Source organism: Megalobrama amblycephala, linkage group LG14 (genome assembly GCF_018812025.1).
Source record: "Megalobrama amblycephala isolate DHTTF-2021 linkage group LG14, ASM1881202v1, whole genome shotgun sequence".
NCBI classification, from domain to species: Eukaryota; Metazoa; Chordata; class Actinopteri; order Cypriniformes; family Xenocyprididae; genus Megalobrama; species Megalobrama amblycephala.
This window is the reverse complement of record NC_063057.1, coordinates 14,502,104-14,527,962: the sequence shown is the minus strand read 5'-3', so window position 1 is coordinate 14,527,962 and position 25,859 is coordinate 14,502,104. Positions and strand designations below refer to the sequence as shown.

The following is a 25,859-nucleotide window of genomic DNA, read 5'->3' as shown; positions in this document are numbered from 1 at the left end:
TATGTCATGTCACAAATTTTTAAAACTTTTTTTCATTCACATTGAAATAAATATGATAGCTATTAGTAATATTAAAGATGATCATATTTTTATGGCCTCAAATGCCATAAAGACATATAATGATCTATTAACATTGCTATCTGATATAAGAACACAAAGTATTTTGTGAATGTGTGGATCAAAATGTTAACACATTAGGCATTGTTGAAGTATCAAGTAGCGTGCAAACAACTACTGGTATTTTTATTCCAAGTATGTATCTGGTTTTCAACAGGAAGATGATTCAGAGACACAACCCAAACACCACACTCATGCTCTGTCCAATGAAAATCATTCACAGTATGTGTCATGTGTGTAAAATGTGTCTTTGTGACGGGTGTGGGATACAGTCTGGTTAATTTGAATGTCATTCAGTTATGGTAGAATGTTCCCTGAATTTTCTGTATTATTTTATATATGACTTAATATATATTAAATACAAATAGAATAACAATATATAATTAATATAATAAATCATTTATATATTTACCAATATGTATAATAATGAATATATAATATATTTTAATATTTTATTAACATATGTAATTATACATATTGCATAATTATTATATATAAACTATAAAATAAATACATAAAATATGTACTTAATAAATATATATATATATATATATATATATATATATATATATATATATATATATATATATATATATATATATATATATATATATATATATAATTATTCATGAATAAATATTGTAATAATTTATAAACATAATTGTACATATAATATGTAATATGTATGTATGTATAATATCTAAAATATAACAATGAATATATAATATAATATAATTATTAACATGTAATTCTACATATTACTTGTATACAAAATGTTATATATATCATAATATATATATATATATATATATATATATATATATATATATATATATATAATAATTCATGAATAAATATTAATTGTAATAATTTATAAACACACATATGTATAATTATATATATGTATTATATATGTATATATAATTGTACATATAATAATATTATAATAATGTAAAAATAATGTATTATAATAATATCTAAAATATAAAAATTTAATTAATATAAAAAATGAAATGTATTAGTTTACAAATTATTATTAATTTATAAATGTACAGTAGTCAGCATTTGAAGTGGATCAAAGCCTTTCATCAAAGTTGTCCTAAAACCTTCTTTTTAGGACATTTGATTAAATTTTGGATCCATTTCAAATGTTGACTACTATATTATGATACATATAAAATAAAATAATATAATTAAATTGTACATTATTAATTTATATTATTAGACCGGAGTTAACACTCTAAGTTAACTGATAAAAGTTTGTTTTTTTGTTAATTTTTCTATTCTTCCCCCATTCTATTTCCAGTGTTCACCTCTCTGTTATCCCTCTCTCATGTTTACTCGCTCTATCAGCCGCGTCAAGGGGAAAGATTGCGTCAGTTCTAACGGATGAAGTCAATATTCTCCAAAGAGAGGTCAAGAGTGAGGGATGGAGAAATAACGGAGTAATAAAACATTGTCTCAGTCAAGTGAATCCACAGCTTGTCTTTTTATTGGTGTTGTCTTACACAGTCCATCTCATTCACCTTGAGAAAAGTGAAAAAGGAGCTCAAACTTACATATTACGTGTTAGCTTTCCTTCTGTTCTCTGTCACGGTCATTATTCTTGTCTGTGTGGAATCTGTATTCCGGTAATGGGTCAGTAATTGTCAGAATGGCTTGTTTAATATGGGGTATCACTGTTACTTTTGATGCACTATGGGCTGTGGAAGACTAAGTATAGCACTGTTCTGGTTTCAGCGTTAACATTCATTTAGAGTCAGATCCCCCACCACTAAAATCCTACCTAAAAGAAGCAGGGAAAGCTGATCCTCAGCCCTGCAAAATGCATGAATTCCTCTCATCCCTTCGAGCCCCTTGGTCTTGTGGGTGGAGAGAGGACATACATAGTGATGTTGTGATTCATCGCTGCCACTAAAATTTTGATTATTTTCAGTCACGCTGGATTTTTCCAGTGCCGTTGAATGCCGGCTGGGCCCGCTATGCTCTGCTTGGCTTCCGTGTTTACCTGAGGCTTCGATTCAGTCGTTTCTGAAACAACCTGGGAGGATTATTGAATATTAACAAGGTTTCATGGACATATTGAGATTCAAATATAGCCTTTCTTGATTCGTTTGAGTCAAACTGTTGCTTTTTCTAAATTGTGACTTTTTTGACACTGTCATCAAAGAGATTTGCAGAGATGACCAGGCCTAATCATTTCAGTATGTAGTTATTTGCTACTGACATTAGCTGGTCGTGGACTAACCAAGATGTCAGTGTAATTGAATGATAGGTGTAGGGGAGGTCAGGTTGAGCTTTGAGTCAGCACACGCTGGTTCAGAGGTGATATGCCTTATGCCACAACAGAAAAAGCAACAGAATTAGGTCAGACTGTTCCTTGTAGTCCTTTTGAAACACCTTTCAGCAGTTTATTTCCACTGGTTGGTAAATACATAGCCACATACAAACATCCTAACCCGCTGTTCTGAGAAAACGTTAATGCCAAGGATCCTCTCAGGGACAAAAACAAGCTGTGGAAATGTACAGGTCCATAACCTAATTACACAGTCTGCCATACATTTATTATTGATATTATATATTTTTGTGTTCTTTGAAGATGAAGTAAATAGCTTAGACAGCATATTTTTACTATTTTCTATCACTGCCAGCAATGTTTAAAAGGTACATATATGTGTGTGAATGTATACACACACATATACCCAGGTGAAAAAAAAAGTACATTTCTATAATATCCTTAAAGTGCTCTATTTTCGCACACTAATTTTGTACTTAATATACTAAACATTCTTCTTTAGTACTTCTTAAAAGAACATCTAAGTGTACTGCTATTTTGAGACTGTATGAAATATGAACTAAAATGTGCTTTTAATATACTATCTCTGTATTTAAAAATATATATTGTAGTACACTATAGGTTCAAATGCACTATAAGTGGTATCTAAATACATTTTTTAAATACAGAGATAGTATATTAAAAGCACATTTTAGTGACATAACTAAGATTTGTGTTCAAACAGAACTATGGAAGCCTGTTTCTGCCTTAAGTGAAAAAGAAATAAAGTCATTGTGACTTTATATCTCACAATATGACTTTATATATTATTTTAAACCTTATCTGACAATTGCATTTTTTATTTTATCTCCGAGGCAGAAATAGACTTCCTTAAAAACTGGTCATAAAACTTGTGGTTGTGTAGGATGTATGTGTCAGTTTTAAAAGACACAAGTGCACTAAACATTGGGTCTTCCCCTTGAAGTGAGTGGGAAATTCCAAATATCACTGCAGAAGTTATTACTGAATGCTAAAGCATGCCTATATCTGACAGCCGGAGCCATTATGTATACCAATTTTATACATGAAATTAAAGTCTGTTATGTTGTGGTTCAGAGGAAGGGGTTAAAAGCCTCCATCCATCCCTTTTTTCACATGCTCTGTTTATTTCTAGAGTTGTGACGCAATGAGCCCACTCCTCCGCGCATACATCACCTCGTCTAAGCGCGGTGATTGGCTCGTTGTTGTTGCTGTTGCTGCTGGTGGCGGCGGTGGGGGCATTACATAAGCGCTGCTCACTTTCATTACGATCTACTCTGCTGGAAGACCGTGACGGAGGAGGGTGGCGCCCACCTCTATGTGTTTATTCGGACAAAACAACCGAAGTCGAAGCACTGTACCGTCCTGGAACACGTAGTACTCTCCGATTTTTTCCTTCCTCGACAAATAAATGCTCAGCATAGGCATCAGAGAAATAAAACACTCGAAAAACAAGGATCATTTTGCAAACGGAAACAAAAGCGCCTTGGCCATACAGCGCACGGAGCCTCTCAATGCATACCCTCTGTGCCCGAGGAACGATGAAGCCAGAGATAAACGCCGCCGTCGGGTTTCTGTCGAGATTCCTGCGGATTAAAGGACATGTGAACGACAGACAGCTCCAGACATTCAACCAGACCCTACAGGACATCCTGGCAGGTAAGTATCAGTCATTACACACGGATATGAACTTTATTGTATCCACTTTATATTCATGAGGCGTTTGTTTGTGAAAAATGCGAAAAACATCGATCTCTTTGTTTATGAGTTAATTTATGTGCTTGGCCACATAAGCGGAAGCGCGCGGACGCGGTGCGCACGAACGTAAACCGCTCGACACAAACAGAGACCCAAGAAAAAAGGACAAAAGGTATACATGTTTATAAATGTGTTTGTGTATATATAGATATCGTAATTAATAGCTCAGTTTATCGGCGAACTATTTGTGTTGTTCATAAAATGGATGGTTTATTTGGACATCATGTGGCAAGCCGAATTAACACATAATCCATTAAAAATAATCGATATCAGTTTTTGTAAAAAAAAATCTGTATTTTTAATCACTATAAAGCAATAAATAGTGAATAGTATCTCACTAGTAAGTACTAAAATATTGTCTAGTATGCTTTTAATTTGTAACTATTCATTCATAATTATTCCAGTAGTGACTAATATCCATTTATTAACTCGGTATTACTAGTTTATTACATACAGTAACTATTTGAATGCTACTAGACACTATCCCAATCGTAACAAGTGATTATTCAGTTGTTATTGGTAACAAACTGTAGATTTGTGTCATTCGGTTTTATGGGGAATCTTTGCTAATTAAGTTTACTAGTGAGATTGAGGAAAAAGTGCTTATTAATATCGGGTTACTGGGTAGTAGTTAAAAAAATATATATATACAATGAGATACTAGTTCTTAAACGTTAAAATGGCTTGCCATATGGTGTTGGCAGTAAATTACGTAATGCACAGCAAGACTGAACATATCGAATGTAGGGTTGATGTTTCATCTCTTTTGCACACTGGTAATAGTGCATATAACACACACTGTTCCTGTGTTTCGTTATAATAAACGTAAGTACACAGTGTAGAGCGTACTAACAATGACCGCAACAAATTGAATAGCCAATTTCATCTGTTTTGTGTTCAAATGTAAATTTTATTTAAAATAGTTTTAATTACATTACAATTATTTACATTTATGTTAGTTTTCCTAACCAAATATTTAATTATATGAAAGAAAAAAGGAGTAAAGACAGAAAGACATTGTTTATTGTTAGCCATAAAATAATATTTTTTTCTTTTAAGATTGTTGTCTTATCCTCATTTTTTTTTTAACCACCCATCATTTTCCTGTTTTTCTTTTTTGAATGTACCAGGATTTTGTTTAACCCTTTGTTCAGATAAAAACAATACAACAGAATTAAAAATATTTTGGTTTTCAAATTGAATAGCAATCAAACAAAATTTACCAGCAGGTCATTTCTATAAACGTAATACAACAAGTTAATTTAGGTTATACACAAATACACAAGTGTAAACTCTAAATGTTTAAAGTAAACTGTGTATTTATATAAATATTTTTTATTTAGTATCATAAAATCCTCATTTTATTTTTGTTAGGAACAGGCAGTCACTAAACGCTGTTTAAGTAAACAAATTATGTTGTGGCCCCAATCAGACAAAATGGCCGTCGATGGAGGAAGGGAGGCTAGTGTGTGTGTGTGTGTGTGTGTGTGTGTGGGGGTGGGGGGGGCTAGTTTCACATCACATATTACTGTTGCACAGGACATTATAATGTTTAGTTTTTCTCTTTCCTTCCCTTCTCGGCTCTCTCAACCCAGCATATGTCCACACAATGGAACAAAGACTCCTCATAATCCCCATAGGGGTAGAAAAGTGGGTTAGTTTCTTCTCCACACAGTTAAAATGTGTGTATAAAAAAGGATTGCCAGATTGAAAACACAGGTGTTGTGTAAGATGTATCTGAAAATCTGTTTCTGCTTCCTGTTTGCTAATCACATCACTAAATACACGTTCGTCATGGCTTTGTCCTAATTCCCAACCTTACAGCAAGCCTTGTTTCACAAGTAAAACTCCCTAATACAGCCACCACACAGTCTAAATGTATGTGTAGTACGAGCATTGTTAACATTTGGGCTCCTTCCAGAGCTGTGAGTGGGTTGATTTGCATTGATCATTGTGCACAAGGCTTTTAGGAGAATGGGACGGCACGTCACAGACAGCACACAGGCGGCATTATCTAACTCAAGTCTACAGGTGGCCTGCGGGGCCCTGGCTTATTTCAGAGCCGCACAAAGAGGCTTGAGACCCATCCCTCTGTCTCCTGTTCTCCACCTGTCACCCAATACACCGAGCCAGAAGGGAAAGAAAGAGCAACTGCGAGAAATCTTTTTCTTTTTTAAAACTTTGCACATTACAAATCATGATGTTATGTTTACTGTAATTTCTGAACATACTCACCAATATTATACATTGAATTGGCTCAAAAGATATGGACAAAAACATCATCTACTAGCAAAAAGCAAAGCTGATCCTTTTGAAACCGTGATATTTGATGAAATCAGGTTGCCTAAATGGGACACTTTGTCTTTAAGAGGAGGGTCCACCCCCCCACCCCTCAGCTGCTCTGCCAGGACTTCAGCCTTTTGCTCTCGTTGTGTTTGAAGACTTTGTGACTCACAGGCCAAAAGGGGATTGTGCAATCAAATGGCTCTCTCTTTCTCCGTCACGTAGGCCTTGAACACAGATGGTTAATGGTTGTTTATCTGTGTTCTACCAACGATTATTTCACACTGTGAAAAACATCCTTTCTATACTCTCGCCCCCTTTTTGCTGCTACATTCGCTGCCTAACAAGGCCAAACTATCAATTTGCAGAATTCATGTTTTTTAATACAGTGTTTGATTTATTATGGGTAGGGAGAAGTATTATTCCACAATAACCAAGTTGATTTGGAAATGAAGTCCTTTTGCATATATGTAATATTTGTTTTCTTTTGTTGAACAAAAAACAAACAAGTGTACAAATGTTTGCATATGAATATACAATTTAGAGAAAAACAAAAGAAATAACCGTTAACCATTGTCTTAGTGTCTACTGAGCTTAGGGATGCACAGTATATTAGGATTATATAGGTTTTCGGACAATATTAGTAATATTACCTGAATATTATCGGGTGATAATGGATATTTAAAAATGCATGTTCATTTCCACCTAAAATTATATGTAGTGCTCGCTTAAAATTAATAATAGTGTTCTTTATTAGCACTAATAATTTATTTATTTATTTATAGAATATCTCATTATAAATAATTTACATTTATAACACAAAAACAATTAATATCAAATTATCGGCCAGAGTTTTGATATTCATCCCCAACAGAATTGAATGAATAATTTGTGATAATAGTGTTCTTCAATAATACTAATAATTTAATAAGCATAATTTTAAACGGACATTAAAATAAATATACATCATAAATAATATTTATAATTTAAAGCTATTCAATTAAATTGATTGAATGTTTGTTTTAGACAGACTTATTGAATTGTAATAACGGCCATGACTTATTGGACAGTTTTGATGTCTGTACATGCCTAACTGCGTTGAATAAATAATTTGCAAATTCCACATAACAAATCATAAACAACATTCATTATTATTTGTAATTTGTTTTTGTTCATTTTGTTCACTGCCTCACTTTTCTCTCCTACAGAGCAATACAAGCACCACTGGTTCCCAGATCGTCCCAACAAGGGTTCTGGTTATCGCTGCATACGTATCAACCATAAGATGGACCCTCTGGTAGGACAGGCAGGTCAGCGCATTGGCCTGAGCATCCAACAACTCTACCTGCTGCTTCCTAGCGAGCTCACATTGTGGGTCGATCCATTCGAGGTGTCCTACCGCATCGGAGAGGACGGTTCAATCTGCGTGCTCTACGAATCCCACCCAAGCGCCAACGGAAACCCCAACGTTACCACTGGAAACGGCAACCCCACCTCTTCTGTCGCCCAGGTATCCCCCATGGTGGACAGTCACATCAGCTGCAAGGAGGAACTACTGGTTTTGGGTCGTACCAGCCCCGCTAAACCCTACATGATGACTGTGTCCAGCTAAACGGGTCACAGAAATCATTTTTAAGAAATAAAAAAAAAAAAGAGAGAAAGGAGGAGAAGAAGAAGAAGAAAAAAAAAACAGGATGTGTCCTATCGTCCAGGTGATGGAAACCTCGTAGGTTTAATTTTCACTCGTTTGGTTGTCTGTTCTGTTATTGTGTTGGATCTACCAGAGGCTTGACCCTGGGGCAGCTAATGAAGACCTGAAACATCGCCCGGCCCCCCAGCTCACTGGCTCACTCCCACGACGGCGGTCCTGGGGGGGCTTTTTCTGCCATCGTCTGTCGATGTTGACTTTGCACTTTCGCTTTCACCGTTTATGTTATCGCATAAACACAAACTCCCTCTAAAATGCTTAGGAATTACGCTCAGAATCCTATTTCAACATCTCTCTCCGTTCGCCGTCGAGCTGAAGCCCAGACCTTCGGGAAGCCATGCCAGACCTGAGTAGCCGCTACGAGCCTCTTTTTTGCTAAAAACCTCACTTTTTTGGACCACAAAGCGGTACTTTTGTCTCTTTTCTCAGTGTCTGGTACACAACCGGGGCTCCTTTTGGGCTTCAGGTCGACGTGAACAGGTTTCAAACAACCTCCATCCTGTACTCTGCCGCGATGGAATACCTGTGTCATACTGTTACCCACTCTAGCCGTCAATGGCACTGTGATACAAAGGTTCTCATGCTTGTAGCTTTTTCTAGGGGCTCCCTCCTGGATGAATGTAATTTCTAACAAAAAAGAGAGAAAAACAAAAAAAAAATCCAACAATGACAAAACATTTGATTTATTTAATCCCCTCGTCATACCAAAATGAAAGATGTAGCAAAGTTTGTTTTTGTTTGTTTTGTTTTTTTAACTTGGAGCAGATGTAGTCATATAATCTGCCTGATTTAGAAAGGACGTTGAATGCACTTTGACATTTTAGACTGTGTGGGATGACGTTTCGATTCGACCCAGCTGCATTCCATCGCGTACCTCCTCATTCATTTGTCGTAAACTGCTTTCTCTGCTGACGTGGTTGCAATATTTTCAAAGCTGAGAGAGGCATTTCAATCCCAGGTTGTTCTCTCTAGCCATTTTTATCCTTTCGATTGACTGATTCAGGCTGTTAGAGATTAGTCGTCCATTTCTAGGACTTTATTTACGGCCAGTACGTGGCTAACAGACCGGCAAGAAAGGGCGTCAAAAAACGGACCAATGTTTCCATCTCCTCGCAGAATCGCAGGGCCAGTGGTGCTCGGTTGTTACGGAGGGTGTCCCGACGCACTTTCCAAACAGGCGTCATCGGTCTCAGTCTTAACTAGGAGTGCGCGGTCAAAACATATCACCTGCCTCTGTCGGCTGGGCGAAGGAGGGGGTAGGACCCTCACATCAGGGCAGCTACAATCCTCTCCGGCCCCCTTCTCGCAGCCCGGTGGAGAGTTTTTATGCCAGCACACACACACACACACACCTAGCGCACTCCAAACCCCACTGAGCCTTACAGGGCCGAGTCGGGACGGGAAGAGATGCTAATACGGGATGCTCCTGGTCTCTGGCTGATTCTGTTTACATTGGCGAGAGTTGGCGGAAATAAGCGGGTTGCAGTCTTTGCGTGCGTTTATGTGTGCGACAAACTGCTCTTGCCTTAGCCGCTAAACTGCCAAGACAGGGTGCTGATGATTAGTCCTATGTGTGCTAATACTTTTGACCGTAGAGGACCATGGGTTACGCCGGGTTGCCGATGCACTGCCGTCCCTTTCTGTCTTGCGTTGGTCCAGCCATTATTTTAGACGGGTGGAAAGTCTGTTTTTAAATCGAATTAACATTTTAAGCACGGGTCGAAGCCTACTATTCGGATGCAATTCGCCATCCCACCCCTCTGAATGCTTTGAAATCTGACACACAGCCCCCTTCGCTCGACGGTTTTACTTTTAAAGCTTTTTAACCACCTTCTGGTGATCTTAACCGAATTGGAACAGACAATTTGAGCGCGTTTTAGATCTGCAGCTTTTAAACTACTACAAGCTACTTTCCCCCTCCCCCAACCTTCACTGAAATAACATCAGCAAACCGTTTCTATTATCCGTTTCAGTTCGGTAAGCGTTTGCACACAAGTTTTAAGTATCGTTGTACGTATAAACTCAAGTATACTCGGAGGCAAGAGCACATGAAATGCACTAATAGGTTAAACATTGAAGTTTTGTGACTTTGAGACTGAAGCGTCTCAATTGGAATGTATTGCCAAGCTCAGGCCACAGACATTCATTGAAACCCTTATGGATGTGCAGGTTAAGATGTGAAAAACAGAAGGGAATGATTCGGTTGGGAATTTTGTTGGTCATTTCAGAAGTGATTTGCGTTATTGCCACTTTCGCATCTGAGGTGGTTCCATATTTGTAGAATGTATTGTTATTGTACAACATATGGTAGATTAAGTACATAACCATACATATGGGAAGTGCCAATAATTGATATTTTGCTGTGTAGACGTGTTCCTTTTTGTATTTCATATTTTAACATGAATTCCTCTTTCATAAGCGAAGCCATTCGTGTTAGGAGTGTTGGAGAGGACCAAAGTTGTTTTGGTAAAATATATAAATCAGTTTCCATGCTCTGTGCTGATAGACTCTTCTTGTTTGTTTGTTTTTTTTTCCTCTTTTCTTTCTTTTTTTTAATTAAAACAAAAAAGAAAAAATTCTGAGCAACCCAAGATAAAGCTGTCTGTATCTTGTGATTTTTTTTTTTCCCGTCTGTACATCTCTTGTGTTCATTATTTTCCTCATTCTTGGGTATGTTGTGATGAACTGCTGTAAATTTGTACAGTTCATGTAAATTGATTGTGCGGAAGTTGTACAGATTTCTATATTTTGGAAGAAAAGTTTTTTTCTCTGTAATAAAAGATTTCCTATCTTGGCAATGTTTTCCCGTGGATTTGGTCTTATTCTTTATCAAAACACTCTCATATTTGCTTTCGTGTTTCATTTGGTAATTCTTTGAGTCTTCTTGGAAGATATTTAGTATAACAGCACTGGGACAGTTTTGTATCGCAGACCTGAGTATGCTTATATACGGCACTCCAGTTCAGCCATTTTAGACAAAATATGCCAGGCGTTATTAAGCAACCAGGCCCTGATGTCACTGACCTGCTTTTTAGTTTTTTCTTCTATTAGGACAAAGAAAGGAAGTCTGTATGGACGTCAGTAGAGCACATGAGTACAGCTGCGTTTTGCAAATAGTACACTAAAGTTAATTTTAAATGCTCACTGTTACTTATTAAGCTGTAACTCATGAATACGTGGAAAAGCATTTGGACTTAGTGCGATAACTACAAATGCCACACCACAACTATAATGACAGACAGAAGATATCATTGGAATCATTTTCAGTGTTTTTCCCCCCCAGGATTAAAACATTGACAGCCAATCAGAATCCACCTGACCTTAAAGGCAGATGACAATTCAGCACTTGATTATAATAAATAGAACGTTAAAGTCTGTTGGTGTGGATGCTATTATAGTTATCTTTATTATAATTCTTGGTATAAACAGGCCTTTGGCCCAAAGGTTTAAGATTCAGCTAATTAGCAGTTAGCTCCGGCTTGTAAGTGCTGCAACTACACCACCAAAAGCAAGCTAATATCGCTATTAGCTTGCTTAGCATATTGCTAATATTTCATTATAGTACAAAGGATATTTTATCAGTATATTTTTCCCTCAGTTGGCTCTCAGAAGTGTGCAGTAGGATTTATGTTTTGGATTTTCCCCTGGCTACTGCATTTTGACGTCACAGCTTAGGAAATTTGCTAGTACAATGTGTCTGTGGTGCTAATCAGCTAATTAGCATCATTTTCCTGTGGTTCCAGAGTCATTTAAGGATCAAAAAACTTTGATGTAGAACTGAGGGACAATGAGAAAAGATTAAAAGCACTTTTGGGGATTTTAGGGGATGTTGCGCTAGCTCAGCAGCTAACATAGATGAAAAAGTAATGCTAACGCATAGCTTTCTCTAGGTATTATATGATTCTTTGTTTCACTGAGTAATATTCTTCTCACATTAATATCAAACTTATACATCAATTAAATCTGTATATCAATAAATTTTTTCTTTTGTGTTTCGTGACAAGCAGGTTTGCAAAGATAATTTTCTCTAGCAAGAGTAGAAGATCAAACAAGGCATTGTGGGTACTGTCAAAGCGCTGATTCTACTAAAAAAATAAAGTGGGTGGATTGACTTGGCTCAGATTCTGTTTTCATAGGTTGCTTGGTAGCGGTCTGAATTGGAGGGTTTTTCGATTCAATGGACAAAGACAGAGAAGGAAAGAGAGGGGGTGGGTAGAAGATGAGTATAACAAAAAAGAAAATGAAAGGACCTGAATGGCTGTTTGTGTATCCTTTAGCTGTTCGAACATTTGGAAAGCAGCGAGAGCGTTTAAGCCGGGACATAAATTCTGTAGGTGTGCCTGTCATGTGACTCAAACGGGTCCAAAACATCTATTTACCTGCAGGCATTGCCAGTTCAAAGCCCTGCTTGTTTCCTACTCTGCTAAAGTCATTCTGACCAAGACGCTTGAGCATACAGTTTTCCAGGGAAGTATGTATGCGGTAAACATCACAAACACAAGGAATCTGGCAGAGCTTGAGATTGTGTTCAGATGCAAGACCGGTGTGTGTTCCTTCACACTATGTGGCCTCGGTTTGTTCCTCTTTTTTCTCACATCTGCCTTTCGGCGCTCAACCACCCTCTCGTTCTTAATGTGCAGCGCAGGACCACAAAAAAGAGGACCTGAGTGAAAGCAGCTGGAAGGAAACTGCAGTCTCTCTTTCGCTGTGGGAGAGATTCACCTGGTTGCTATCTCTCCCTCTCTGTATCTTTCTTCTTTTATTCAGACTCTTTCTACTCCTGTCAGGTGCTACTTTCCTTTCATCCCAAAGAACAGACAGAATTTTTTCTGTAGAACTGACAAGATAAGCACATTCTTTTTATCAATTATACATAATATGATCTGATGATCCGATAATATGATATCTGCGTGAAAAGCTCCAGCATACAGCACAGGTTCTTAGCCATGTATGTTTTTATATTTTTGTGTGTGCGGTAGTTAATAAAGCGAGGGTTAGGAAAATTGCTGTTATCTGTTGTTTTTACTCTTATCTTAACATTAGTGTTAAAGCTGTTAATCTTGCTGTTTGCTGAAGACGAGCATGGAGCTGATAGCAAGGGTCACCAGAGGAGATGTCTCTTCTTTCCTTCTAATATCTTTCAGTTTATCAGTAATTTGTGTAATATATACCGTGGGGTTCAGAAGTCTTGAGTCCACACTGGAGTCAAAACTTGAATTTAAACCAGAAACAGTTTCAGAACTGGAAAGAAGTTTCTAGAGTTCATGCAGCTCAAATATCACTGTCATTAAAGGGATAGTTCACCCAAAAATGAAATTTCTGTCATCATTTACTCACCCTCAAGTAGTTCCAAACCTGTATGAAATGCTTTGTTCTGCTGAACACAAAGAAAGATATTTGGAAGAATGTTTGTAACCAAAGAGATTGACTACCATATTTATTTTTTTCTACTGTAGTAAATGGGTGACGAGATCTGTTTGGTTACTCACATTCTTCTAAATATTTTTCTTTTGTGTTCAGCAGAACAAGGAAACTCATACAGGTTTGGAACTACTTGAGGGTGAGTAAATGATGACAGAAATGTCATTTTTGGGTGAACTATCCCTTTAAAGCAAAAGAGAGACAAACTAAATACTAAGACAGTGTTGATTTCTCAATGCAACTTTTCAGTCAAATTATGCTGGTAATGTATTCTGTAATGACAAAACATGCAAAATAGAAGTATATAAGTGGATTCACTTATAGACTTTTACATTTACACTACCATTCAAAAATTTGGAGTCGGTACAATTTTAAAGATTTTAAAAATACAATAAAATGATTTTACAATTTACACATAGCTGATTTCTATATATCCATATATTTTACAATGTAATTTATTCCTGTGATGAAAATCTGAATCTTTCAGCATCATTACTTCTTCAGAAATCATTGTAATATGCTGATTTGCTTCTCAAGAAACATTTCCCATTATAATATTTTTGTGGAAACCGTGAAAAGTCACTCTGTAGTCAATAATTTTATCCCTTTAAACTTATCTTTGATCACCAAAATGACATATTTCAACGTTTTTTCCTTTAAAAAAAAATCTTTATGCCTTAAAATTGCTTGAATGTAACTCTACACCCTTGCCTCATTTTTGTATACGCGGTTCTGTGAATATGCAAATTAGCCCCGCCTCCGCTCACCCACACCAGCTCAGAGATCCACTCGTTGATGATCACACGTTGACGTGATTGGTTACAAAATAGTTTGTGACGTAAGAAACACCAGCGATTTCAAATTGCGTTTTTGAGATTGAGATTGAGAAAATACTCAGCAGTGGTGTTGACTTATGAATTTGCACATGTTTTGACTTAAAGCATATTAAAAACACCACATAGACATATAAACAACATTAAACACGTTATTTTCACCACAGGGGGACTTTAAAAGATAAAGAATCTTTTGAATAGAATGGAAAGAACGTTAAATGCTTTTATTTTCACCTTTGATGATCAGTTTCATGCATTCTTGCTAAATGTATTCATTTCTTAAAAAAACAACAAAAAAAAACCTTAGAAAGATAATGATCTCCTTTGCAGTGTTTGTCATTTAGGGAACTTCCAGATCTATATGTCACAACGTTTTCTCTCTCTGTTTCTGTTATGGAATGTCTGTTCCTGCTTTTACAGCAAGAGAGGAATGCTTAGAATAGCTGGGTACTTTTTACAGGCCCCTCTCGCTCTCTGTTTCTCTGTGTTTTAGAAGGTCTCTGGCCTGTGGTGTATGTGGTTAAATGCTGACTCAGAAAAGGGAAAAGATAACCAGCCACTAAAACATTAAAGCAACAGCAGACACATATGAAAACACCAACACCTTTTCACTCTCTCACACGGAAACATGTCCACATCTTATTTTTTGCATTATGATATTTGTTTTCCTCCAGATTCTCATTACTGTAATGCATCTGCAATCAGATTCTTTTCTGGTTAGTATTTTTTTGATTGAAATATCAAAGATTTTGATATTTTCAAGACAAAGATAAAGCTTTAAATATTTTTTTTTTTGATAGTGGCGGGGGAAAATGTGCTCAGTTGGCATAAAAATAATGTACAAAATGTGAACATTCTTAAAAATAGGCTTTGTTTACTTTAAGCAAAATATAATTAATTTATTTACTTTAAGTTTTTGGCTGAAATATGACCTAGAAATGTTCTTGACAGGTTTCTTGTGACTCATGTTGTTAAAATCTGTTATTATTTTGTCTCTAGCTTAAAAAATGGCATGATGTTCTTGTACCGATCAGAGTTTAAAAGATTTATGTGGATTTGCTGTACTTTGGCCTGGTGTGAAATGAGGAGTTTTAGGAAGGCCAAACCCTTGGTAAACATCCCTTGACTGTTTGAGCTAAGCAGCTAAGCCTGTTTATTTGAACCACAATTTGTTCGTCAAACTGTTTTGATGTACTCTGGAACTAATCAGAAACTTTATTAGTTTGATAAGTGTTATGACATATCAGATGGGGAAAGTGATAAAGAAGGAGCACAGCAGTAAGCTTAGCACGTGGCAAATTTAAAGCCCTCAGATTGCAAACAACTGCACATGTTTGGGTTTCTGAGAACTTGCGAATGCGCTTCAGCTGTTTCCTGTTTTCTGTTGAACAGCACACCGCAAACCTGACAACTGAGAATGACAGAAAAAGAGAGAACGACCACAATGGAAGATGCTGCATAAAGCATATGCTGCAACCTTGCAGCGTTGCGCGAAACCGTCTTCGAGTGTTAAGGCTGAACTTTAACACAACAAAACTGCACACTTACGCTTCCCTTTGCCTTTTTAAAACATCTGTCCACTTTAAGCTAATGAGCAAGATCTTATCTAGTCTTATGATAGCTCAATTTGTATTGCTGTTTCTCAAGAATTCCTTCCTGAAAGCCACGGTTTATTCTTCTGTTTGACAGTGAAAAATATTTAGTTTTATCATGACATGCAGAACACTCTTCCTCTGTGGTTATATATCGAGCAAAAACAGTGTTGTTGTTGTCTAAGTTAGCACACCATTCGGTTCCCCAAATGTCAGCTTTCAGATCCAGACTGCTTTTTTTTCTGAGCCGAGCAGCCTTGACCCAGAAAAAGCAGCTCGCTGTTATCAATGAGTAACATGGGGCATTTTTTTCATGCCTTTGAGACCGATTAGTAACTAATTTACTCAGACGGTTCAATTAATTCACCCTGCAAGCGCAGCACAGCCTCAGATAAACAACATTTGTGCAGAGCTGTAATGGATCCCAGTACAGCCATGCTGTTTGCCATCTCAAGCATTACATTTATGACATTATTTGAATGAATTTACACAAACAAACTTGCTAGATGCAGTGAAATGAAAGACCATGTTGATTGTATGGTGTAAATTGTGAAAGTGTTGTTGCAAATGTGCATAAACCACATCTATTGACGATCCTCTTTGGTTCATAACGTCTATACGCGCCTCGGCAGCTGTGATTGTAATAGCTGCCATAGCGACCAAGACTGATTGCTCTAATGTGCAGTGATTACTGCAGTGAAAAGCATATTACATGCGTGGGAGATTGGGATATTCAAGGCTTATAACCTGTTACGAATCAGCAGGAATGACAAGAGCAGGTCAATATGGAAAAACACATATATGGGGTTTCATATCATTGGGGTATGGAAGTCTGAGAGCAAAAAAAAAAAAAAAAAAAATTTATTTTACCTGATAGTAATGTCTTAATTAAATAATTAAGACATTACTATCAGGTAAAATAAATATAATGAATATATAAGCTAATATAGTGCATATATTTAGTGAAATGCTCCCCTCTTTGAACTAACATGCTGTGGACACTAAATGACTTGCCTGAGGTAAATGTAATGCTACGTGAGATATCATTTTCTAGCTGTTTTATTGATGTCTTCCCACAGTTCAAACACTGATTGAGAGACTGTACGTAAACATGCTGTGGCGGTTAGCAAACGGTGTTGCATTACCGCACACGCCCCCTTCTGGATTGGAGTGTGGATCACCTGTGACTAACTGTATTGGTCGACTGACTGCATGCACCGAACATACGTACACCACTTTACTTCACTTTATTAACAAATGTTTTTGTTGCTGACCCATGATGATCCACTTCAACCATACTAATAAGCAAAAATGAGTTTAGATAAACATCACATTTGTGTTTCATTTTTCTTCTCCTTCTGAACTTTCTTCTCCAATGTAATTTTCTTCTGCAATCCAGAATGGCAGCATTGCTGAATAGTTTGTGTGAATTTGCATTTCCTTCAGCCTGAAGGCTTATTCATTTCACATTTGGTATGAAAGGGCTTTTACATTTGCCAAAAATAAAACTTTTTTCTTATTAAAACACAAACAAGCTAACCCAGCCCAGGTAAGAAAAAGTACAGCAAAACATAACACATTACTTTATATACAAAGTAACCAAGTAATCCAATTAGTTACTTTTTTTATGGAATAACTCAATAGTGTTAAAAAGTAACTTTCCCCAACACTAAAGTATTGTGTTGGGGAAAGTTACTTTTGAATTAATGTTACAATATTGCTTTACTCCCTAAAAAAGTAAAATAACAGTTTTATTGTTTTGCACTACTCAAAGTGAATAAGTTTAACTGAATATGAAAAATATATTAAAAATATATAATCACTTCATGATTATTAACATTTGAAAAAACTTTTGTCCACCAGATCAAAGTCATGTGCAACCAATATCCAGGAAAAAAAAACATAAAACAGTTAATAATATCATAGAAAGGACTCATTCAGACCATGCGTCGAGGTCAGTAAGTCTCTTAAAATATAAGGTCATTTGACCTTTTTTGGGCTACAGGTACTTCATGTTCGTAAAAAATTTTATGTGGTGCGACTCACCAAAAATTTAAAAATATTCATGGAATAATAATGATATTTGTAAAAAATATATATATATATTTTTTACCTTGAAAAATATATTTAAAAACTAGGATGTGTACACTGGCATGTATTCAAGGTATAAGGAAAATGTTATTTTACTTGATGGTTACACTACATGACATGAAATTTTCTTTTAATTTTTCATTTAAACCAATTCTTAAAAATGATATATCATTATATATTATACAAAAAGTACATTTCTAAGAGCTTTTAAAATTGATTTTTAAAATATTCGCCCTTTTCTGTATCGTGGACACTTTTATAAGTCACTGATCCTAAAATAATTTGTAATGTGCTAAAGAAAAAAAAAAAAGGCGAAAAAAAAGGACCCCATTGTATATCCAAGTAGCACAGAATATTGTTTTTGGTTCTGTGTAAAAAGTGGGTGAAGACTGAAATGTGTATGCTGCCGTGGAGTGTGTAAGTTCATGCCAGTGTGTGATATGCCCTGAATGTGTTTGCTTTCAGTCAGGCTTCATTTCTATATGTATATACGACTATACATTTGGACACACTTCTCACGCAATGCTTCATACCGTCTTGCTCTTCCTGGCCCAGTTTTCCTTGCCAGACCATGAGTGAAATCCCTTCTGCTACTGACAGAACCCTGTAAATCTGTCTCTCTTTCTCTCTCACACACATTCCTTCTCCTCCTTCATGGCAAAGCTGTTGTTTTTCCACTCTCCTTCTGGCTACTCCTGCAGTCCATACTTATTTTTATGGTTCTATTCAGTTTGGCTCTTGTTTATGGACACCAATTCTGAGATTCTAGAGGAGTGGATCCTCTACTTCAGTGAGGTGTGTTAACCTGCCTTTTAGTGCATGTTTATTAGTTTGCTTCTACCCATAAGGCTTATTCCAAGATGTGGGAGGTTGCGTGAGAACTAGTTTTTCCACCATGAGAGATAAAGTGGTTACCTGACTGCAAACAACAAATGCTCACAGATATACAGTATATTTAAATATAACGCTCACCAACAAATACTTCATTCATTATCAGTGTTTTTGTGATATAAATATTGGAGGATGTATTGTAGCAGATTGCATCTTGATTGACAGTGGTAATTTCAATACACAAATGCCTGTAAGTTGCAAAATTAATAATTTAAAAATGTATTCATTTTATCAATTTGAATTGGCCACAGATGACAGGAAGTTTAATTGAAATGACAGGAAGTTGAAAGAAATTCAATACAACAGAGCAATTTTATTAGTCCAAATGTTCAAAAGCAAGTATTTTTAATAGAAAAGGTCTTATTAATATTTGAGAATCTCCACCAAATCAGTCATGTTGATCAACCGACATGCAAAAAATAAAACTTAAGTTTAGTTCATGTTAATAAATGTCATGTGGTGCGACTCGCCAAAAACATCATTATATTTATGAATTAATAATATTTGAAAACTTTTTTGGAAATAGTGATTAATAGTGTTAAGGAGCTTAAGGAAAATACTTAAAAATGATTGTTTATTGTTATTTCATCTTAGCTATTGAATTGGCTAATACTGACAAACTATACATTATTGTATAAATATTACTGTGCTGAACGTGCTGTGGTGCAGTTACGCCCGTAGACAGTTTGTGCCCGGTCCCTTGTTGCCTGCCCGTGTACGTGTCGGTCTCGCCCTCGTCCTGTTTTTCATGCAGAAAGAAGGAATGTGCTCTCTCACCCTTTGAGATTGTGCAAGAGGCATTGTGACATTCACTGCAACAATCCCTGTGTGACTCACAATCAGGGGCTTCTGTTGCCATGGTGTTGCCACAGCTTTTCTAAAAGCTGAACTTCTACTGAGTCACAAACAGAGAAACTGAGCTGAAGTGTGTGTCGTGTGACCATAAGTTGGGGTTAAACTTCCCATTGACAGTTGGGAGTAACTAACCAAAAGTAGCAAATAACAAATAACTGCGAAATACATTTTTTTCAGTAGTGTGATAGTAGCTCAGCTGTTTTCAATATAGTGTAGGCTAACTTTTCCAGAAACAAGCTACTTTTAACAAGAAGCAGTATGATAAAAGACATTGTTTTTCAGGAAAAAGTTGTTGTTCTTGGTCAAATTCATAGAACACAATGGATGGGTGGAGATTAAATGGTTAGTTCACCCAAAAATGAACTAACATGAACTAACAAATGACCCATGTCGTTCCACACCTGTAAGACTTTCTTTCATCTTTGGAACGCAAATGAAGATCTTTTTGATGAAATATGAGAGCTCTCTGTCCCTCCATATACAGCTACATAACTACTACTTTTGAAGATTCAAAAAGTTCATAAAGAGATCGTAAAACTAATCCATATGAATTGAGTGGTTTAGTCCAAATTTTCATTTTATATGATGAACAGTTTGAATTTAGGCTTTTATTCACATATAAACATTAATCAACTCACACATCAGTTGTGGTAAACGGAAGCTCAAGCATTTGAGCTTCCGTAAGAAGTTTGTTCTCGCGCATCATTGAGCTTTTGTTTATGTTCACTGATTAATGTTTATATGTGAATAAAAGCCTAAATTAAATCTGTTCATCATATAAAGAGACTGAATCTCTTCAGAAAATTAGGACTAAACCACACAATTCATATGGATTAGTTTTACGATCTCTTTATGAACTTGTCAAAGTGTCAAAGTGGTAGATATGTAGCTGTCTATGGAGGGACAGAAAGCTCTCAGATTTCATCAAAAAGATCTTCATTTGTGTTCCGAAGATGAACGAAAGTCTTACGGGTTTGGAACAACATGAGGGTGAGTAATTAATGAGAGAATTTTCATTTCTGGGTGAACTATGCCATTAAACTGGGATTGTAATTGATATTTTTTATGTTTTGTCCATCGGCCACTGTGGCTGGTCGATTTCAAAATCTAACAGCCACTCAGTGTTTTTACCAGCCACTTTCTTGTTTTTAACCGACAATGTGTAACTGCATGTGAAAATTAATACTACAAGATACTTAAGCAGTTTATTTAATCTCAAGTCTTAATGAAATACTGACATTTTCTCTTTCTCTCTTATACACACACAAACCATGAACTGATATACATTTCAGTACTGTTCGTTCAGACCGCCGCCGGCGGGAGGGTCAAAGTTGCGGCAACCAATCGGAATCCTCTCAAGCGAGGACCTGTACATTCCGATTGGTTGCCGCCGAACCGCGTCATAGCTCATTAGCCTACCATAAAGTTGACCTGACTTCAACTCTCCTCGACGCTCTCAACGTCCAGGACGTGCCGCGCCGCTCTCGCCGGAGCTCGCCGCCGGCTCACATTGAAAATGAATGACTTCCTGTCACTTTTCATACCGCCGGCGGCGAGAGCGTCACACAACGCGTGCGATGTAACGCCACATTTTTTTTGAAGGTGTGCCTCCTCTAAAAGTGTCCGCCGTCCAGGTGAAACAGTATGCTATTTTTTATTTACCCGCCACGGTGGCCGGTAGGTGAAGCGAGTTTACCCGCCACAACACAAAATCACCCGTATTTGGCTGGTGGGCGGGTGCTAATTTCCATCCCTGGTATGCACTATCGTTTCAAAGTTTGGGGTCAGTAAGACCATACATAAGTCCATACAATTCATGCATTGTCAGTCAATAGTTACTTAAATTATAGTCTGTTTGCCATACAAAGCTATTGTATGGCTCTGGAAGACTTGAATATAGTGTACTATAGGTATATGGACTGCTTTTACTGTGCTTTTGTGGTTTTACAACCCATGCTCACTATGAACTGTCATCGTATGGAAATTTTTTTATCTAGATCTGGACCTGTTAGACTGATAGTGCTTTATTCAGAGCTATTCGGTGCTTGAGTTTCCACAGTGGCCTAAAACAATCAATATATCCTTCTGGTTCCCAGACTCATCACCTGAGAAACATCAATTGTGTCTCTCATAAGTTTAAAGATTTATCAACCTCCTGAGCCCCTTAGCCTCGTATAAGGGTGGCCTGTGAAAGGATTTCTTTTGCTCATAGTGGGAAGGGAAACTGATCAGAGGCATTCAGTCAATATTACTGATCTGGAGATCTTTGATCCACCACTATATACAGTATAAGGACAAAGAGACAGAGAAAGAGAGAGAAGGGCATTGAAAGAGAATGGGCAAGCATGACATAATTAAGCATTGATTTCAGGCAATAATATCATATTGTTTCAGCATTCTGGACTGTTGGTTAAAGGTGTTAAAGTTAGTGTGTAATATTGCTGTTTAAGCATAAACAACATCTGCAAACTTCAATGCAAAGGGAGATATTTTCTTTTACAGAAATTGTTTTTTAAGGACTACAACAAATGGCTGGTAGGGACTACAACGAAGTTCTACCCAGGTTGGTGGCATCACAAATCCCAAAATTTACATAAACTCTGCCGCCGGGAACATGCAACAAAGAGGGTGAAGCCATGTTGGGCTGCTTTAGAGAAGAGGAAGAGTTATTAAAGTTATGTTGTTACCATACCAGAGAAGAGGAAGAGTTGTCATAGTAGAGTGTTTTTACAATACATTTTACGCTGAGCTCCTTCACAAATGAGGGTAAATTCTATGCTGGATTTGCACAAAAGATTAACATGACGGCACATGCTTGTCGATGAGTTGAATCAACTCCACAGCAACTACATAAATTTATCCACTAACCGTTCAGAAACATCCAGTTTCACTCTAAAAGTTGGAACTTCTTCCAGAGTCTCTCCATCAGTGTCATCATTTTGGCTGCGTGAGATTCTCCAGCTTTGTTGTAGTTGAGCAACCGAATCGCAAGCTGTTAAAGCTCCGCCCTCTTCTGGAAAGGGGGCCGGGAGCAGCAGCTCATTTGCATTTAAAGGGACACACACAAAAAAAACGGTGTGTTTTTGCTCACACCCAAATAGGGGCAAATTTGACAAGCTATAATAAATGATCTGTGGGGTATTTTGAGCTGAAACTTCACAGACACATTCTGGGGACACCAGAGACTATATTACATCTTGTAAAAGGGGCATTATAGGACCCCTTTCCAGTTATAGCACTTTGTTATATCTAATATTTGGGACTTTTTAGTCACATTCGGTGGCATGTCCTGGGTAATGTCTAACCTTTATTCTAACATGGTTTTAAAAGCATAACAAGACCCAATACTTCATTCAACAGTTCATTTAGTATTACTAAACAGGCTTTGCTCTTTATGTCACGTAACCAAGATTGAGGTATATTGTAAACAGCCACTGAGAATATTGAGCACAGGGTACAGAGAATTAGCCAAGAAATCCATGGATACTGATGCCATTTTAGCACCGTTACCATAGCAACAGCCCAAAGCCTCACTTCTTTGTGATAATCTGATAATCAGTTCTCAGGTGTAATGAGATTGTTCCCATGATATGAGCCACAAAAGAATAGTTACTGCAGCTCTTATGCACAAAATTCAGGCATTTTTACAGGGAAAGATATATGAGTGAGAACAGATGCCAACATCTAGCATATGCTAGCCAGTCTATCAGTCTGTCTCAGATTTCCCATATGCACCCCATGAAAAAATGTGTGCATCTTTTATTGCATATGTTTTTCAGCATAGTGGAGACAAAATGTTCTCAATCTTGAATAACCAAAAAAAAAAACCCAGTTTTTTTCGTACTTGAATAAGCAGTTGAAGGCCTCTGTCTATATGCGAAATGTCCCCAGTTTAGTCACCTTAAAACAACAAAGGTTCATTTAACAGAACCTTAAACATCCTGATAGATGTGAAAGTGGATCATGCAAAACTTCCACTTCTTTCTATGCTATTTTATTTAGACTTTGGGGTTTTACACACAAAGTTGAGAGGTTATAAACAGTCTCTGTCAGCAGAACATTTTTGCTGCTTTCTTTCACCTACTGTAACATGCCCTCCTTAATGATTGCCAGTCACTTGGTCCTTTTTTACTTTCCCTTTGATTCTCGGCACAACAGGGAAGCAAGGGGATTTTTTCACGATGTGCCCATATCGATAACAACACCTCCCAGGTTTCACCTCCCTGTTGGTTGAGCATCTCATAATGATTTACAGCAGAAACTCCCCTGTATTCCTCACCTCCAGGACACATGACATGCCCAGACACGCCTCGTATCTGATGAAACATCTTGGTACAAGGAGAAACTAGTACATCTCACATGTGACTCATTGCTCATTCAAATATGTGACTCTATCACTACTCATTATTTACATTAATAATAAAAAAATGTAGCCTTGGTGAGCATAAGAGACATCTTTTAAAAAACACTATGTGTATTGTATGTTTTTAAGTCTGTTCTGCTCACCAAGACTGCATTTATTTTTATACAAAGTACAGTAAAACAGTAATACTGGGAAATATTGTTATTATTTAAACATAAATTATTTATGTTATTTTTAAACGTCACATGGTCCTTCAGAAATCATTCTAACTATGCTGATTTGGTGCTCAAGAAACATTCTTATTATTATCAATGTTAAAAACATTGGGATTCTTTGATGAATAGAAAGTTCTGATGAATAGATAATACTTGTAACATTATTAATGTATTTACAGTCACTTTTGATCAAATTAATGCGTCCTTGCTGAATAAGGGTATTCATTTCTTTCATCTTTCTGGCTCCACCAAACCTTTGAACAGTAGTAAACAAGTTCTCCAGAAGTTTCTGTGAAGAATCACTCAACCCTGAAACAAAATCCCTCATCCGAACGGCAGAACCCACAAGGCCCCCTCTCGCTCTCTCTCTCTCTCTCTCATTCAGCCTTCTTTCAGTCTGGGTTTTAAAATAGCTGCATTTGCGTCATCTCATGTGTGAAGTAGTAACAGCCACACAGAGGTCAGAGTACACGGAGAGTGATTATTATATTATGAGAGATGAGGGAACGCTGCCTTGGCTTTCAGTGGCTGTCATTAGCAGGCTAAGTGCATTAGATCTGTAAATGGTGAAATGGTGTTCTGGCTCTTTGCCTCCATCTGCTCAATTTCTCCATGCCTCACTCGAGGTGTTTCTAGCCTTTCATCGGTACTAGAGCACAGACACCACATTAACTATAAAAAAGTGTAATTATTATTATTATTTTTGCAAAACAGCACAATTTTGATGACTTTAAGAGCATTTTGACATTTTCTTTTGCATAATGTTGAGGTAATTATTGTCTTAAATTTTAAAGCACACTTAACTTGCATGATGGAAACCAAGGTATCAAATCTGTACCGACAACACAATCTGCACAAACAGCTCATTCTACTAAATAGCTACGTTTACCATAGCTAACCATTAGAAAGTAACTTATTTAGCATTTATATTTAATGAAGTAAGATATTACTTGTCAGTCATTGCTTATAGGGTCAATGTAGTGTTTACATTCATGTAGTCTACTCTTCAGAACAATGGTAATGACAAAAACTCTTGTCAAACATAATAGCATTAAACACTAACAGGACTTTCCCTTCACTAAAAAACAAATAAAATAACACTTAAGTTATCAAGACAATTTCATTAAGTTACTAAAACTTAATTAAAAAAATTCAATTAAAGCATAAATTTGAGTTTAAATTGCACAAAATATTTAGTTAATGCAATGATCAACATTATTATGTCAACAGAACTCAACAAAATAATGTTTGCAACTTAAAAAGTTTAATTAAATCAATGAATTATATTATTTAAGTTGTGGTGACTGGTCCCCTGAATTAATTTTTTAGAGTGTTTTATGTCTTACGAATGTTTAATTGGTGGCTAATTCGTACAATCTTTATCTGCTTCAACCCCAGTGACGGGCAAGTTTAGGGGT

At 36.6% G+C, this 25,859-nt stretch overlaps 1 protein-coding gene across 1 annotated transcript; it reads left to right on the top strand.

The window, feature by feature from the left end:
- The first annotated feature begins 3,640 nt into the window (after positions 1-3,640).
- btg1 (B-cell translocation gene 1, anti-proliferative) lies at positions 3,641-10,982 on the top strand. The gene is made up of 2 exons (XM_048157340.1): positions 3,641-4,090; positions 7,681-10,982. The coding sequence occupies exons 1-2, from the start codon at positions 3,946-3,948 to the stop codon at positions 8,082-8,084; spliced, it is 549 nt and encodes a 182-aa protein (XP_048013297.1). The 5' UTR covers positions 3,641-3,945; the 3' UTR covers positions 8,085-10,982.
- The last annotated feature ends 14,877 nt before the right edge of the window (positions 10,983-25,859 follow it).

Bases quoted from the DNA above. Each gene is read 5' to 3' on its own strand.
- btg1 (XM_048157340.1), top strand. From the start codon at position 3,946: ATGCATACCCTCTGTGCCCGAGGAACGATGAAGCCAGAGATAAACGCC. The intron at 4,091-7,680 runs GTAAGTATCAGT...TCTCTCCTACAG, and splicing joins CCTACAGGACATCCTGGCAG to AGCAATACAAGCACCACTGG.